At 29.6% G+C, this 16,234-nt stretch overlaps 3 protein-coding genes across 3 annotated transcripts; all 3 read left to right on the top strand.

Annotated features, from left to right (window-relative positions):
* The first annotated feature begins 1,127 nt into the window (after positions 1–1,127).
* Positions 1,128–4,501, top strand: LOC149387849 (uncharacterized). Its single transcript, XM_089622263.1, has 5 exons — positions 1,128–1,263; positions 1,353–1,378; positions 2,014–2,036; positions 2,770–4,344; positions 4,487–4,501. Exons 4-5 carry the CDS (start codon positions 2,770–2,772, stop codon positions 4,499–4,501), a joined length of 1,590 nt encoding a protein of 529 aa, XP_089478389.1. The 5' UTR covers positions 1,128–1,263; positions 1,353–1,378; positions 2,014–2,036.
* A 673-nt stretch (positions 4,502–5,174) lies between these two features.
* On the top strand, positions 5,175–7,260 carry LOC149387848 (uncharacterized). Its single transcript, XM_089622262.1, has 2 exons — positions 5,175–5,178; positions 6,668–7,260. The coding sequence occupies exons 1-2, from the start codon at positions 5,175–5,177 to the stop codon at positions 7,258–7,260; spliced, it is 597 nt and encodes a 198-aa protein (XP_089478388.1).
* A 6,258-nt stretch (positions 7,261–13,518) lies between these two features.
* Positions 13,519–15,181, top strand: STOMAGEN (stomagen). The gene is made up of 3 exons (XM_089624265.1): positions 13,519–13,816; positions 14,182–14,267; positions 14,875–15,181. The coding sequence occupies exons 1-3, from the start codon at positions 13,735–13,737 to the stop codon at positions 15,055–15,057; spliced, it is 351 nt and encodes a 116-aa protein (XP_089480391.1). The 5' UTR covers positions 13,519–13,734; the 3' UTR covers positions 15,058–15,181.
* Positions 15,182–16,234: the final 1,053 nt, after the last annotated feature.

Raw genomic sequence — 16,234 nt, 5'->3', positions numbered from 1 at the left:
AAGTTTTTGGCGTAGCAAACACTAAACCTTCATGTGGTAAAAGAGGAGGAAATATAAGGGATGAAAACAAGTATGTGAAGAAAGAGGGAATGGAATATAAAATAAAAAGTGGATAGTAGTTTTTGCTTATTACAAAGTTGATTAGTATTAACCGTAGTGAAAATATAATGATTTCTTCTCTTTTGGAATTGTTGAAAAAGAGAACAGATTAGTTTTATTACGACAAAATTATACTTTCATCTCATCTACATAAAAGTGAAATTCGAGTAATGGAATTTCACTACAAACCACATTATCCTACTATACTAAAACGGAACCCCATATCACTGTAGACTCTACAGTAATCAGTCTCTTATATAAACTTTTCCACTTTAAATCACCTAACTAAGATTATTATATCTCTAATTTTAATATAACTCATGTGTATTCGACACCTGTGCAATACATGCAAAAAAAATCCAAAAAAAAAACTAACAAAAACTAAAGTTATTGAGAATCGAGATCAATGCGCCACCTATTTTTTTTTTTTTTTTTTTTTTTCAGTTCAGTCTCTTATATAAACTTTTCCACTTTAAATCACCTAACTAAGATTATTATATCTCTAATTTTAATATAACTCATGTGTATTCGACACCTGTGCAATACATGCAAAAAAAATCCAAAAAAAAAACTAACAAAAACTAAAGTTATTGAGAATCGAGATCAATGCGCCACCTATTATTATTATTTTTTTTTTTTTTTTCCAGTATGAGTTGCACATGAAAAAACATAACGTTATTGAAATCAATGGGCCACTTATTTTTCTTATTCAATTTGACTATAAACTAATGTCATTATTAGTCTAAGGTTTATACGTAATATAATTACTACATCCCCTGTTGTTATTTTATTGTCTCATTTTTTTTTCCTTTGCACATATTTATTTGAATGACACGTTGCATTGCATGCATTTGGAGATTACTTTTGCCGACTAAAAAAATCATGTAATACACACGTATTATTTCTTTAACCAACACACATGTATACAGCATGCGAAGCACACGTCTCTTTAGTTTCACTTATATATACTTCAGTTTGTGCAAATATATTTGTAGCAACTAGCATAAAAAAAAATTATCAGGTAACAATATCCCGTAAATTATTTAATAGACGTTTATCTCACATATTTATCTCCCTCTTTTTATTGAAGGAACATATCCGGAGAAACTCCATTTACTTCTATAATCTTTGCACTGTGCTCTTTCTAATAACAAGAGTCATCAGGTCCAATTTTGTTTCATGTACTTTCTATCTACACGTTGATATTGTGACGCATATTAATTTTGCTGAAATATTTTCTCTTATCATTGCAGGTAGCCTAACAAACAATACAAATCACGTAAGTTATTTTATATGCATTTCAATAATATTTCAGTCTTTTTTTTTTTTAACTTCAACATTTTAATGGGTACAAAATTCCTATACCCGCTTTTCTTATTAGCTTATTCAACCAATTGTTTGTTTCTTATAAAATTCAGCGACTAGATTTCGTGTTTTTATACATATTTTATTTTTTATGACTTAGAAAATTTTACACGTGTTTTCTTGAATTAAATGGTATAATAAACACAGCAACTGACATAAAATATGCGCCATTTACTTAGTGGACGATTGTGTAATTTAGTTTTAAAAAAATAATACCTACTCAAGTAACGTATTTAGTAACCATTACTTCGTACAAAATATTTATTAAACAAGTTTATTATATGGTAAGAGATTACAGGTTCTTTATTCACTAGGAAAACGCTGGTTTAATATTTTAGTTCTAGCTTTTTTTTCCCCTGATGGTCAACAAGTTTATTATATGCTAAGAGATTACAGGTTCTTTATTCACTAGGAAAACACTGGTTTAATATTTTAGTTCTAGCTTTCTTTTACCTGATGGTCATTCGAGCTTAATCTTGAGTTTTCTATCTATACACTATCTCTGCCACAAATATTAATTTGTTAAAATATTTACTTTTATTGTTGCAGGTCCAACAACCAAGATAAATCAAGTAAGTTTTTTTTAATGCATATAATTGGCATATTCTAATGGGTACAAAACATCTTCAGTGTTTTTTTAATTGGCCACATTTTAATGGGTACACAATATCTTCTGTAACTGCTACTTTAAATTTCGTTATATGCTTTACTTTGTACGTCATTCAACCAATTGTTTCTTCCTTATAAAATATAGTGGGCTGACTTTGGATATATATATATATATATATATATATATATATATATATCTGTTTTTTTGTTATAAGTTAGAAAATTTATCAATTGCTTTCTTGAATGAAAGGATATTATAAACACAACCATTAGCGTTACATACACGCTAGGTACTTAGAGAACGACTATGTATTTTTTTTGTAAAGAGACTAATAATATGTACTCGGATAACTTATTGGTAGCCATTACTTCGTGAAAAATATTTGACAAACGAATTTATTAAAAGTAAATTCAAAGGTCGGAAATTAAAGGTTCTTTATTCAATAGTGGAACGTATACTAATTTTTTTTCCCCAGTATTGTAACTACCTTAATTTAATCCTTACAACAGTATACGATTGGATACAACCACGTTGTAGTCTCTGTTACTGCAATTTTTTTTATATTCTTCAAATATTTCTTTTAAATATGTATCCTTTGATTATTAGACGCTTAATTTGTTGTAATATCTTGCTGCATTCTTTTTAAATATACCCTTTAGTTATTTTTTGTAATTATGTATATCTTTAATCATCAGATGGGGAAGAGAAGAACAAATGAGCGGCAATATAACTCGGCTCATTTAAACAAAAAACGGAGGAATACTTCCAGCACATCAAATACTGAATTCATTGACAATGACGATCAGCATTTTAATGACATATTTCCATCACCATCCCGGTATAGTTTAAATAGAATCTCTAATATTTGTAATTCACAAAGAGAGATGCCAACTACAAGTAATACATCATCCAATGAATTATATTTGGATTTGGGAGACTGTAAATATATATGTGAATATTGTACGGCAGCATTTTGGTTCAACGAAAGATCTAAAGATACTACTCCATTGAAGTATAATTTATGCTGCAAAAATGGAAAAATTAAATTACCTTTGCTGAAAGAAACTCCTCTGACATTAGATAAATTATTAGACTGTGATGATGGACCTGAAAGTACATATTACAGAAATAATATACGAACTATAAATTCGATGTTGGCTTTTACATCATTTGGAGCGAAAATCGATTCAAGTATAAATGACGGTCATGGCCCTCAAATTTTCAAAATAAGTGGTCAAGTACATCATTTGATGGGTTCTTTATTACCGGATGATAATAATCCTCCAAGATTTGCACAACTATACATATATGATACAGAAAATGAGATACAAAATAGAATGTCAACACTTATATTTGATGAGACTTCTAAAACGATGACAAAATTCATACTTGAAAAATTAATTGTTATGTTAGATGAAACAAATGAATTGGTAAAACTTTTTCGTACTGCAAGAGATAAATATGAAGATCTAAACGTACCTTCAATAAGACTTAGACTTTTAGGACAACGAAGCACTGATAATAAACAATATGATCTTCCAACAACAAATGATATCGGCGCTTTGATAGTAGGCGATATCGGTGAATATGAAAAAGGGCGAGATATTATAGTTGAGCATAAATCAAAGCTTTTACAACGTATAACGAAATTACACCCATCTTATATGTCATTACAATATCCTTTACTATTTCCTTATGGAGAAGATGGATACAAAACAAATTTTAAATTGAGCGTTGAACATTTAGAAAAACAACCATTGAGAAATAGAATACCTATGCGAGCATTTTATTGTTACCAATTACAACAACGTCAAAATCAAGGAAACACTTTATTTAGAAGCGGCAGATTATTTCAACAATATTTAGTTGATGCGTACTCATCTGTAGAAGAGGATCGATTAGATTATATTCGAAAAAATCAAAAAACATTACGATCTGAAATCTATCAAGGAATCCAAGATGCCATAAGAAGGGGAGACACTGACGCAAATTCTATAGGTAAAAGAACCATTCTTCCATCATCTCATACGGGAAGTCCAAGATATATGATACAAAATTATCAAGATGCAATGGCGATTTGTAGACAATATGGAAATCCAGATTTATTTGTAACATTCACATGTAATCCAAAATGGCCTGAAATTACAAGAGCACTTTCTCGAATTCCAGGCCAGAAACCAGAAGATAGACCAGATTTGATTAGTAGAATTTTCAAAATGAAATTAGATCAACTCACAGCTACTATTAAATCTGGTACAATATTTGGAACAGTAATCGCAGATTTGTATGTTGTTGAATTTCAAAAACGAGGCCTACCACATTGTCATCTTCTATTTTGGTTACATACTAATGACAAAATACATGAGCCATCACAAATAGATAGACTAATTTCTGCTGAAATTCCAAATCCAGAGGACGATCCATTAGGATATAAAATAGTTGCTGAATTCATGATGCACGGACCATGTGGCTTGGCAAAAGTTCATGCACCATGCATGAAAAATTCAATCTGTTCGAAAAGATTTCCAAGACAAATTAGAAATGAAACAACAATTGATGAAAATGGAGTAATTAATTATAGACGTAGAGATACACATTTTTATGTAGAAAAAGGGAAAATGAAATTAGACAATAGATTTGTAGTTCCTTATAATAAAGAATTATGCCTTAAATTTCTAGCACACATAAATACTGAAATATGTTCACAATCTATGTTAATAAAATATTTATTTAAATATTTAACAAAAGGACCGGACAGAATACGAGCTGTCCTTGAAGAGAATATTTGTGCAGAAACTTCAGGACAAATACATAATGAAGAAATTGATGAAATTAAAAACTATATTAACTGTCGATATATAACACCATATGAAGCTGCATGGAGATTATATGAATATCCATTACACCACAGAAATCCAAGTGTTCAAAGGTTATCAATTCATTTACCATATATGCAAAATGTGACATTCAATTCTAATCAAAATCTTGAAAATGTTATGAGACAACCTGGAATTCAGAAAACAACCTTAACTGAATGGATGGAAACAAATAAATTAAATAATGAAGCTAGAGATCTGACATACACACAGTTTCCGAAAAAATGGGTATGGAATAACAAAGACAAAATATGGAGTCTCCGAAAAAGTGGTCACACAATTGGAAGAACTTATTATATTCATCCGAATGCAGGAGAGTTATACTACTTAAGATTATTATTAAATCATAAAAAAGGAGCTACAAATTTCAAAGATTTATTAACGATTGATAATATAACATATCCAACCTATCAATCAACATGTCATGCATTAGGATTACTTGGAGATGATAAAGAATGGAATGATTCATTATTAGAAGCTTCATTATGGTCAACATCATACCAATTGAGACAATTATTAGTAATAATTCTTCTATTTTGTAACGTAAATGACCCATTAAAACTGCTGAACCAACATTGGAACCTTATGACAGAAGATATTATATATAAAGTTCGAAGACTATTCAATAATCAAGAATTTCAAATACCTCAAAATGAACTACATAACTATGTATTATATGAATTGGAAAAACTATTGAATCTGAATTCATCAAGTTTAAAGAATTTTAATTTACCTTTACCAACTGGATCATTAATTGACGATTTAAACAATAAATTGTTAAGAGAAGAATTAAATTATGACGTGAACCAGTCAAAAGAAGAAAACTTGAAACTTACTCAGAATTTAAACAAGGAACAAAAAATTGTATATGAAAAAATTATAAGTTCCATTGGAAGTCAAAGTCAAAACTTATTCTTTGTTTACGGGCATGGAGGTACTGGAAAAACTTATCTATGGAATGCTATTATTAATAAAATAAGATCAAATAATGAAATTGTTTTAGCCGTTGCGTCATCTGGAATAGCATCATTATTATTACCCAAAGGGAGAACGGCTCATTCAAGATTTCATATACCACTATCAATAGATAAATTTTCTACATGTCATATTAAAAAACAAACACAACTTGCGAAATTAATTGAAAAAACATCATTAATACTATGGGATGAAGCTCCAATGAATAATAAATTTTGTTTTGAAGCCCTGGATAAATCACTACAAGATTTAAGAGACAATTACGATCAACCATTTGGAGGAATGACTATTGTTTTAGGTGGAGATTTTCGACAGATCTTACCAGTAATAACATCTGGAACCAAAGAACAAATCATAGATGCTACAATTACGAATTCTTATCTTTGGCCACACTTCCAAATATTAACTCTAACGACAAATATGCGAGTAAAACGTCAAAATATCTCAGAACAACAGAAAAAAGAAGTTAAGTTATTTTCAAATTGGATATTAGACATTGGAAATGGAAACATAGAAGGAATAAAGGACCCAGAGAATGAAGACGCAACATGGATAAAAATACCCGAAATGTTTTTATTACACTACCATAACAATTCTATACAGACAATTACAGATTCAATATACAATGATTTTATACATAATTTCAATAATGTTGATTATTTAAAAGAGCGTGCAATTGTAGCACCTAAAAATAAAACGGTTGATGAGATTAATGATTATATTTTATCCTTGGTACCTTCAGATTCAAAAACTTATTACAGTTATGATACAATACTTCCTTCTTCGGGTAATATTGATGAATTAAGTCTTCTGTATCCAGAAGAATTTTTACATACATTGAAATTTAATGGATTACCTCCACATGAATTAAATCTTAAAATTGGAATTCCAATAATGCTATTAAGAAATTTAAATCAATCAATAGGATTATGTAATGGAACTAGATTAATAATAACTCAATTAACAAATAAAATTATAGAGGGCCGAATTATAAATTCAAATCATATAGATGAAAAAGTTTATATTCCAAGAATAGAAATGACTGTACATGAATCTAAATGGCCATTCACTTTAAAAAGAAGACAATTTCCTGTGAAAACTTCATATGCGATGACAATCAACAAGAGCCAAGGACAATCTCTTGAAAAAATTGGTCTATATATGGAAAATGAGATTTTTACTCATGGTCAATTATATGTTGCTCTATCAAGAGTAAAATCACCAAATGGATTGCATATATTAATTCATGATTCCATCAATACATACCCAAATCATATAAAAAACATTGTTTATAAAGAAGTCTTACATAATGTCACAAACAAGAAAAATAAATAATACTACATGTGCAAGAAAATGTGTGATCATATCATTAGAATAGTATACATTTTTACACAATAATATCATTATTTTACATGTAAATAGAAAATGACAGTAATAATCCAATCAACGACATGACATCAATAATACAAATAATTATTGCAATTTCAAGAGTTTAATTAATCATGACTTGAGCCACGACAATATCGTGATTAAATGTTAATAGATAAATAACTAACAAATAATTATGCTACTAAATATTAAGTCTAAATAATTTTGTGCTATTATTATTAAATATGAAAATAATATATAATTTTAATTCCTAATTAACAACATGAGATGATAAATGCAAAAGTAAAATCACAAGAGGTATAGAAGCCCCCCCGGTAAGTCTATATATTAACATGCAATCTATATTTTTATTAGTTATATTTCTTATTTGGATTAATACTTTGATTTTTTTTTCTTTGGATTGATTACTTATGTCTTACGTCTACCAGAAATTCTCAGTGCATTGACATGCGTACAACAACTAGAGAAATAATACATCAATAGTAAAACGACATCAAGAAAGGCTATATAGTACTTCAAACCACCAGGTAAATATTCCTTTTCCTTTTTCATGTTTACCAGAAGCATAACTATTACGACTGCAAAAAGTATTCTATGACATATTCATTTAAAAATAAATTCTTGACTATACAGAAAGTTTATGAGTAATATTATGTGAAATGGTGGCGGAAGAGAGAGTCTAATACAAGGACAACTTTTATAACTTTGCAGCAACCCGTGACCTAATATTTAGGTGAATTTTTTTCAAATCTTAATACTTTGTCAATTTAGATCATAGAAAATTCTTATATTAATATAAAACTATAAATTTATATTGTTGTGTAGGAAGTCCATATGACGCACTTACTCCGTAGTTGATATTTTTTAGACTTAAATTGACCTTACACACAAACGTTAAAATAAGGTAATTTCTGCTTAATAAAAATATATTTATTTCAATATTTAGAATTGTGTTCTAACAATCTTCCCAAATCATAAGCTTGCAGATCAAGTAAAATAGATTGAACGCATTCTCTAACTACACCAAAAGCAAGTTGAATCTCTTAAGGTGCAGCTTCAAACATTTTAAAGATCTAGATCGAGTAAGTACAAACCAGTATGAATGGTAATTCATATACATACTGTTAGTTCTTCTTTTGCTTTACCTTCTCTCTCTAATCCTTAGTCAAATGAAGTGGATCATTCTTTGTTAAAAATAAATACCCAACACTAATTTTTTTTTTTTTGGTTCTCATGGTTGCAGCTCACAAAAAGAAGAAAACACGAAGAAAAAATATATACATAGTTCTAATATCTATAAATACATGTATATTTGTATGTGTGCATTTATATATATATATATATATACACTAATGATTTATATGTTTGATCTTTGTAATATAATATTTTAGATATGTATGAAATGATACAGACTTTTTGTTTATACGTTACATGATGCAATAATGTTTGTTACATACACAAATAAACTATTTTTGATTGGTATACAATGCCAAAATTTAAGTATGTCTCACCTTTAACTAAAAAAAAAATCACCCAAACAGACGTACCACATATCAACACAATTATAAATTATGTTTGTATCAAGTGTAAAGTATTCTCATATTAAAAAAATAATACAAAAAATTAAGTACCCCGCAGCGAAGCGCGGGCACTAAACTTGTGATAATAAAACTTAGCCTTGCGCCATAAGGCCTTATATTATATATATATATATATATATATATATATATATATATATATATATATATATATTAAGATAAAGGTGATTGGAATAATGAGAAATTGCTTCCGGTAGCGGTTGTTTGTATTTTATTACAAGAATAACTGTTGTAATCATTTTTTTATTATACAAAATCACGTTATTGTGTAGTGAAGTGACATTTATACCCCTAGATAACTGTAAAATTGTATAAGAATACATGTTTGAATATTTATACTAATTGCAGGTGTACTGGAAACTTTATACTGATTACAAGTTTAAAAATAATGTATACTGATTGTAGGTAAACTATATCATGTATACTAAAAACTGTATAATAAAAATAGGAGGTACATTTTTAAAAATTTGAAAAACAACATTCTCGATATGTTTTAAAATCACAATTATTTGGAAAAGTAATCCTCCAAAAAAACGTTATTGTTTTAATTCTCTCGTAATAAAACTTAAACTCCATAAGACTTTATAAAAAAAATTAAGAAAAAGGTAATTGGAGTAACGGGCTAAGATACTTGTTTATTTAAGCTGGGGCTCAATTATTATTTTTTGTTGGACTTTATTTCTGAAAGCTAAATCTCCTGGGATTTGATTACGGGGTGCAGGATCGAAGGAGAAGTAGCTTGGGAAGTTCAATTATTGCTCCTTAGCCAAAATTAATTCAATAAACAAAACGAATGCTCTTTGTTTTGCTTGATTTAATATTAGTTTCAGGTTAATTATTGATTTTGTTTGGATTTTGCGTTTCTTGGCTTAGGCATCTTTTGTTTGGTGGCTTATCAACTTATTTGTAAAAAATAAAGATATATCATGAATTTGTGATCTTCTTGGCCTCAAACTATTAATTAGACATTTTTTTATAGTGGCCATGAGGCCATCCAAAGGATAACTTTTTTTTTTCTTTTAAGTTTTGCAAGCTTCTGATAACGCTTTATTTTTTTTTTTTTTTTTTATTTTGAACGGAAATGCTTTTTATTTGTTTAAATGTTTAATAAAGAAAAGTTAAAGAGTGGCGTAACCTTTATTAATACAAATAAAAATTTCCATCTAGCAAACTTTTAAAAGTGCAATAATGAATTAAACGTTCATCATCCAACAGCAACAACAATCATCCTTTCCAAGAGTCTTTTTGTAGTAATACTTTGCTCTATTTTAATTAGCACTTTTTGTACTTCCGATTATTTGTATTGATAGTGAATTTTTACTTTTACTGCTCACCACTCAACAGTGTCTAAGGCAAGGTCGACGACAACCATAGAATTCATCACAATACAGATATTTTATTACTAATTGAAACTGTGAATTATAAATGTTTAGCAAGAAGAGAAATTAGACTTTTTTGTTGACTAGATATAAAGATAGAGTTGTTAGTCTATTGAGTCACTTCCTATGTTTGTGTTTAGTCTGTTTTGTTGACTTGTACTCTATTTTATCAAGCCTTGAGGCTAATTCAATGATAGAAAAGATTATTCATCAAACTTACAAAATCATAAAATTTTATACTCAAATTATATATATATATACATATTGATAAAATTTCGGTATGAAATTTTAATTCAAAAGCTCAAAGAGGAATTTGTCCCCACTATATATACTCCCTTGGTCCTTAACTTACTTCATCAGTTGTTAGGATTCGACAATGCAAATTTGACTTAAAATCATAAAACGAAATCGCAAAGAATAAAAATTAGGACACAAAGATTTATAATGATTCACTTTCAATGAAAGCTACGTCCACTTTGTCGTTGCAGATTTCTCACTAAAATCCAAATCGGAAGAAAAGTTTTTACAACTCTCTTGCGCTCTCCTAAAACATCGACGCATAGAGTATTTATAGGAAACACATTAGGGTTAACAGACAGGTCTGAAATTCCTAAAGTACCCTCATCTTATAATCTTTACAATATAATTTTCGCTCAGGAAGGTCGATCCGGAAATTATCGTCGTAACGTCTTCAGTCGTCACATCGGCATCGATTAGGCTCCACGCCTCTAACATCTAACATCAATGTGGGTAGTGATGGAACTAGAATTTCATTTCAGGAGGCGTAAATGATGATGATTTTTTAAAGGGGATATTTATGAAAAAAATATATATAATTTATGGATAAATTTAGGGGTGAAATCGGTTCGGTTCGGTTCGGTTTTTGACCAATTTGAAAACCGAAACCGAATTTTCGGTTTTGAAAACTTTGGACCAATGACCGAACCGAATTGGTCCAAAACCGAAAATCGGTTAACCGAAAATTCGGTTAACCGGTTTTGTAAAACCGATAACCGATTTTATAATCGTTTTAAAACTGGTTAACCAGTTTTAAAGATGTTACAATTATCCAAATCGGTTATCCGGTTTCAAAACTGGATAAAAAAAATCGGTTAAATAATCGATAACCGAATTTTTGGATTTTCAAAACCGATAATCGAACCGATTCTTAAATTCGGTTTCGGTTAACCGAACCGAATTTTCGGTTTGATGACATGGCACCGAATTTTGGTTTCGGATTAGTTCGGTTATCGGTTTAACCAATTTTCGGTCAATTTTTGTACACCCCTAGATAAATTTATTATTTTAAAAAGTTGAGGGGACATGTGCCATGTGGCTCTACCATTGAGTGTGAGTTTCGTGTTTATGGTGGAAGAGAGAAATATAGAGGGTTGAATTGCCAAAAACACAATGCTTGATGTAAAGTTATATGTGCTATAAAAACAAAACAATGGTCTAATTGGAATAAAATTAGGAGGAAATTGCAGCTTAGATACCCAATGCTAATGTTTGACCATTTTCATACTTATATATCAATTCATTTTTAACGAAAAAAGTATCTGATGTTAATAATCTATAGCATGGTAAATACTTCCGTCGTTAGTCTCAAACAGAAGTACACGTTAACCGCAATACATGAAGTAAAAGTTGTGAAATACTATTTTTAATATACTAGTAATTACAACAATATATTTTTGAACGAAAAAAAAATATGATGTTAATATTCTATAGTATGGTAAATACTTCCGTCGTAAGTCAAATGGAAGTACACGTTAACCGCAATACATGAAGTACAAGTTGTAAAATATTGTATTTATTATATTAGTAATCACAGCAAGATATTTTTTGATACTTAAAGTTTGAAGAAGATGTTGAATCGTAACCATCCATTTTGAAACTAAAAGGAAGAAGTAGTCACGCTGCAACAGTAATAAAATTATATATTTTTGTTGCCTATAAAAAGAATAAGTATAAAAGTTGGAAAACTAGTAAAATATTAGGTATTTATGCCACAATTTCCTCTAAATATAAATAGGAATAAGAATTCTATAAACATGTTTCATTTGAAAATTTCTTAAGACATTTCTTGATGAAAATAAACTTGTGGCAAACTCATCGAACAAATTCGAGATTACAATCATTTATAGCGAAGAAGACAGAGTTAGAGAGCGAGATAGAGAGAGATAGAGAGTATAGAGAGAAAGGTGTTTGGTTGTTATGTTCAATAAACTTCTTTAACAAATTCAATGAGTCTAGCTATATCATAATGCAAACAACATTATTACAAGTTAATTAACCACTGAATTGATAAATAACAACTTTGTACAATTGGAGTACACATCAGCTGACATGCCACGTAAACTCAGCTTCTATATCTTCATATGCTCCTTTGAACTTGACAATCATCTTGCAGTCCAAATTTGTTGCAAAGCAAGGTGAAATGATTCTCAAATAACAATTTTATTAGAAGTCTTCAATAGGAATGTACTAGACTTCAAGAGCTTTGTTCGAGATAAATTCTCGGATAAAATGAATATCCACCTCTGTGATAGCATGAAACACACGATTAAAGGTCAGAGATCTAGCACCTTGATTATCACACTAGAAAACCGAGGCAACAAGGGGGACTTATAGTTCATTCAACAAGGAGTTGAGCCACTGAATATCTAGTGCAGTTTGAGCTATAGTCTAGTGCCATATACCATTTTGCATTTTTTATATTAGTTAATGATATTTAGTAATATTAACCAAAGTTCTTCTGATAATTTTACAAATCCTAAGTTTACAAATAGTCAATCTTGCAAATAATACTCTGGCTACTCATATTGCTCATTTAAAAAATGTAGGTGACATGTGATAATATGAATAACTTAGTAGTATAGTGACCATAGATTTCTCTTTCTCGGAGTCTTTTCATTAAACTCCTACAATGAAAATTCCAACTTTTGAATTCCGGTGGTTGAGCGACACATATGTATTGGATACGTCCAAGGGCAAGAACAAATGATTATCCCATGTACCAAAAATCACCCTTTTCCCCTCCATAATCTGGAGAGTCCATGTTGTGGAAGAGGGTATTTTCGTCATTCTAGAGACGGCCAAAGATTCGAACAGTCCCCACGGGTTAGCCACAAACAAACTGACGTCGAATAGAACCTTGTAGGTCTCACTGCACATATTGCCAGTCTTTTTATTTTGTACAATATATTTGTAATACAAAAAACTCTCTCTCTCTATCTATCTTTTTGCTTTTGAGGTCACTATATGACCACAACTACAGCAACAATCAGAACCAAACTACATCAAGAAAACTTCTCTCTCTCTCTCTCTCTCTCTCTCTCTCTCTCGTTATATTCTCTTATCCTCTCCCTTTTATATACTGAACCCACATTTTCAAATTGTCTCAACTCCACAATACTTATTTCCCTTGCACCAAAAGAAACATGGCCAAATCTAAGCCGAAATTATCACTTTCAATGCCCTTATTATTTATCGCCTTCATCTTCGCAGCATATATTATACAAGGTCTTAGTCTCATCATTAACATCGGGGTCTTAGTTTTGTTTTGTTTTGTTATTTATTATATATCTTTTAGTACTTCATGCTTTGTAATCGATATACGCACTTGCGAGCATATCATTCAATGCCATTGCCAAGGGCTTGTGTACGGATTTTGTTCGTGGAATCCTTTAAATCTTTTTGAAGTCTTGATAGTGAAATAAGAAAAAATGTTTGTTTCTCTTGGAAATTAAATCATTGGTTCATTTTGAAACTAAAATATATTTCGTTCTCTGGAAATTTTTATTATTTCACCAAACATATAGGCAATGGAATTAAGATATATGTATAGTCTATAACTTTATATCCTTTGTATATAATTTTGAGTGCAGAATCCAGAAGTGAAGTAGTACCGACTTACCAAGTAATTAACGACACTGAAGATTACTCTTCAATTCAGAAAGAAGTGCTTATTCAGGTTAGTTGTTTAGTTTCCACCAAATTTTGAAATGAACTATCTTAGTTAATTTTTTTTCATTAAATTAATTTAAATTAGGCCCTCATAAGAAGAAAAAAATACTCACTAGCCCCCCCTAAAGAATTAATAATGCACTCTAGCTCCATACCCGTATGTGGGGTCTTTGAAGGTGTAAGTTCATATTTCACAAACATAAATATTTTTTATATTGTGAAATTTAGATGATATATTTGTAATTTGGTACTTTAATGTTCAATATATTTGATTGTTGGTTGTGTGTGTGTGTGTGTGTATATATATATATATATATATATATATATATATATATATATATATATATATATGCTACATGACATATTAGTAAAAATGAAATACTAGATAACACAAAATAAAAATATAAACATTTTTTAGCATGTGTACATTCCTATATATTTCAATTTACTCTTAATAAATTGTGCTACTAAAAAGTAAAAAGTAATGAATTGATGTTATGAAGGAAATTAAGAATCCATAAGAAAGAAATTAAGAAATTGTACATTAACTTCATCAAATATGTATCCTAAATGATTATTTGTGAATTTTTTATGATGTTCAAAAATTTATTTAGGGTAATAGAGTAAAAGAGGCAACGAAGAGCGCACGGAGATTGATGATCGGATCAACGGCACCAAGATGCACATACAACGAGTGTAGAGGATGCAGATACAAGTGCAGGGCTGAGCAAGTCCCTGTTGAAGGAAATGACCCTATCAATAGTGCATACCACTATAGATGTGTTTGTCATAGGTAATCAATCACCAATTTGTATATGGATGATAATCATAACAATAATATTTTCATATTATTTTTTGTAATGATTTGTTGCTATATGAGGTTGAGATTTGAAGTTGTACGTAGTATGCCTTAAAAAAAAGCCCCAATATATATTTGATTTTTTTTTAAGTACTACGTTTAGTTTAAGGATCCAATGGATATATAATCACATGAAACGTTGAAAATTGTCATATAACCAATATTTCGTAATTTTTTTGACAAATAGTCACCAATAATTATTTATTCCGCTGAAAATACGTAAATACCCACCTAAACTTCCCGCTTCAAATATTAATAATTACAAAGTATTTACGTATTTTCAGCGGTGTAAATTATTGCTAGTGGTTAGCTATTTACCAAAAAATTACGAAATGTTGGCTAATTAGCAATTTTTCTACTTTTGGTGGCTTAGTTAGCTAATTATTTATTATTTTAATTTATGCATAGTTAATTAGTGTATTTAATAGTATTGTAAATTTTTAATTTTTAAAAGTTTAGGAGGCATTGCCATATATATTGAGATGAGAATTGACATCGAAAACATATATATTGAGACCTAATAAGACATAGACAATGGCGGAGTCACGCTATACCCTCCCGGAGAAGAGCAACACAACTGAAATGAAATTCTAATTATATTAATAATATAATCAGACCCTCCCGCAATGTCATGAATGATACATAATATAATATTATGCATCATTCATGACATTGTGAGCTCAACTTAATTATTGTACGAACGAAAGATAGGTTTTTGTCCTGATATCCTATATTATTCTGCATCTGCTGCCAGTGATTTTGGTTAAGTAATATATTATGCAAAATAATTAATCATTTTTATGCATCTGATCATAGAGGAGTATGAAATACTTCTCAATTTGTAATTTGTTGTTGTATGGGTGTGTGAGTCGAGCTCCCCAATTTGTATTTAGCCATAATTAATTACACGCTAATCAATAGACTAAATACATTGGTATCATGAGGATGAGACAAAGACATTTTTAAATAAAGAAAAATTGTAAGCTGTGAAACTACTTTACTTTCCGTAATTTCACTACAAGAAGTAGTATCATGCGTGCATTTACTTACCGTAATTTCACTACAAGAGCTGGTACCATGTATATGTTGGGATGCAAACCAAAGTCCCACGTCGG

Source organism: Urtica dioica, chromosome 8, assembly GCF_054948205.1.
Source record: "Urtica dioica subsp. dioica isolate 48M chromosome 8, U.dioica_male_clone48M_v1_H2, whole genome shotgun sequence".
NCBI lineage: Eukaryota > Viridiplantae > Streptophyta > Magnoliopsida > Rosales > Urticaceae > Urtica > Urtica dioica.
The sequence above is the reverse complement of the archived record's forward strand: the minus strand, read 5'-3'. Positions and strand labels throughout refer to the sequence as shown.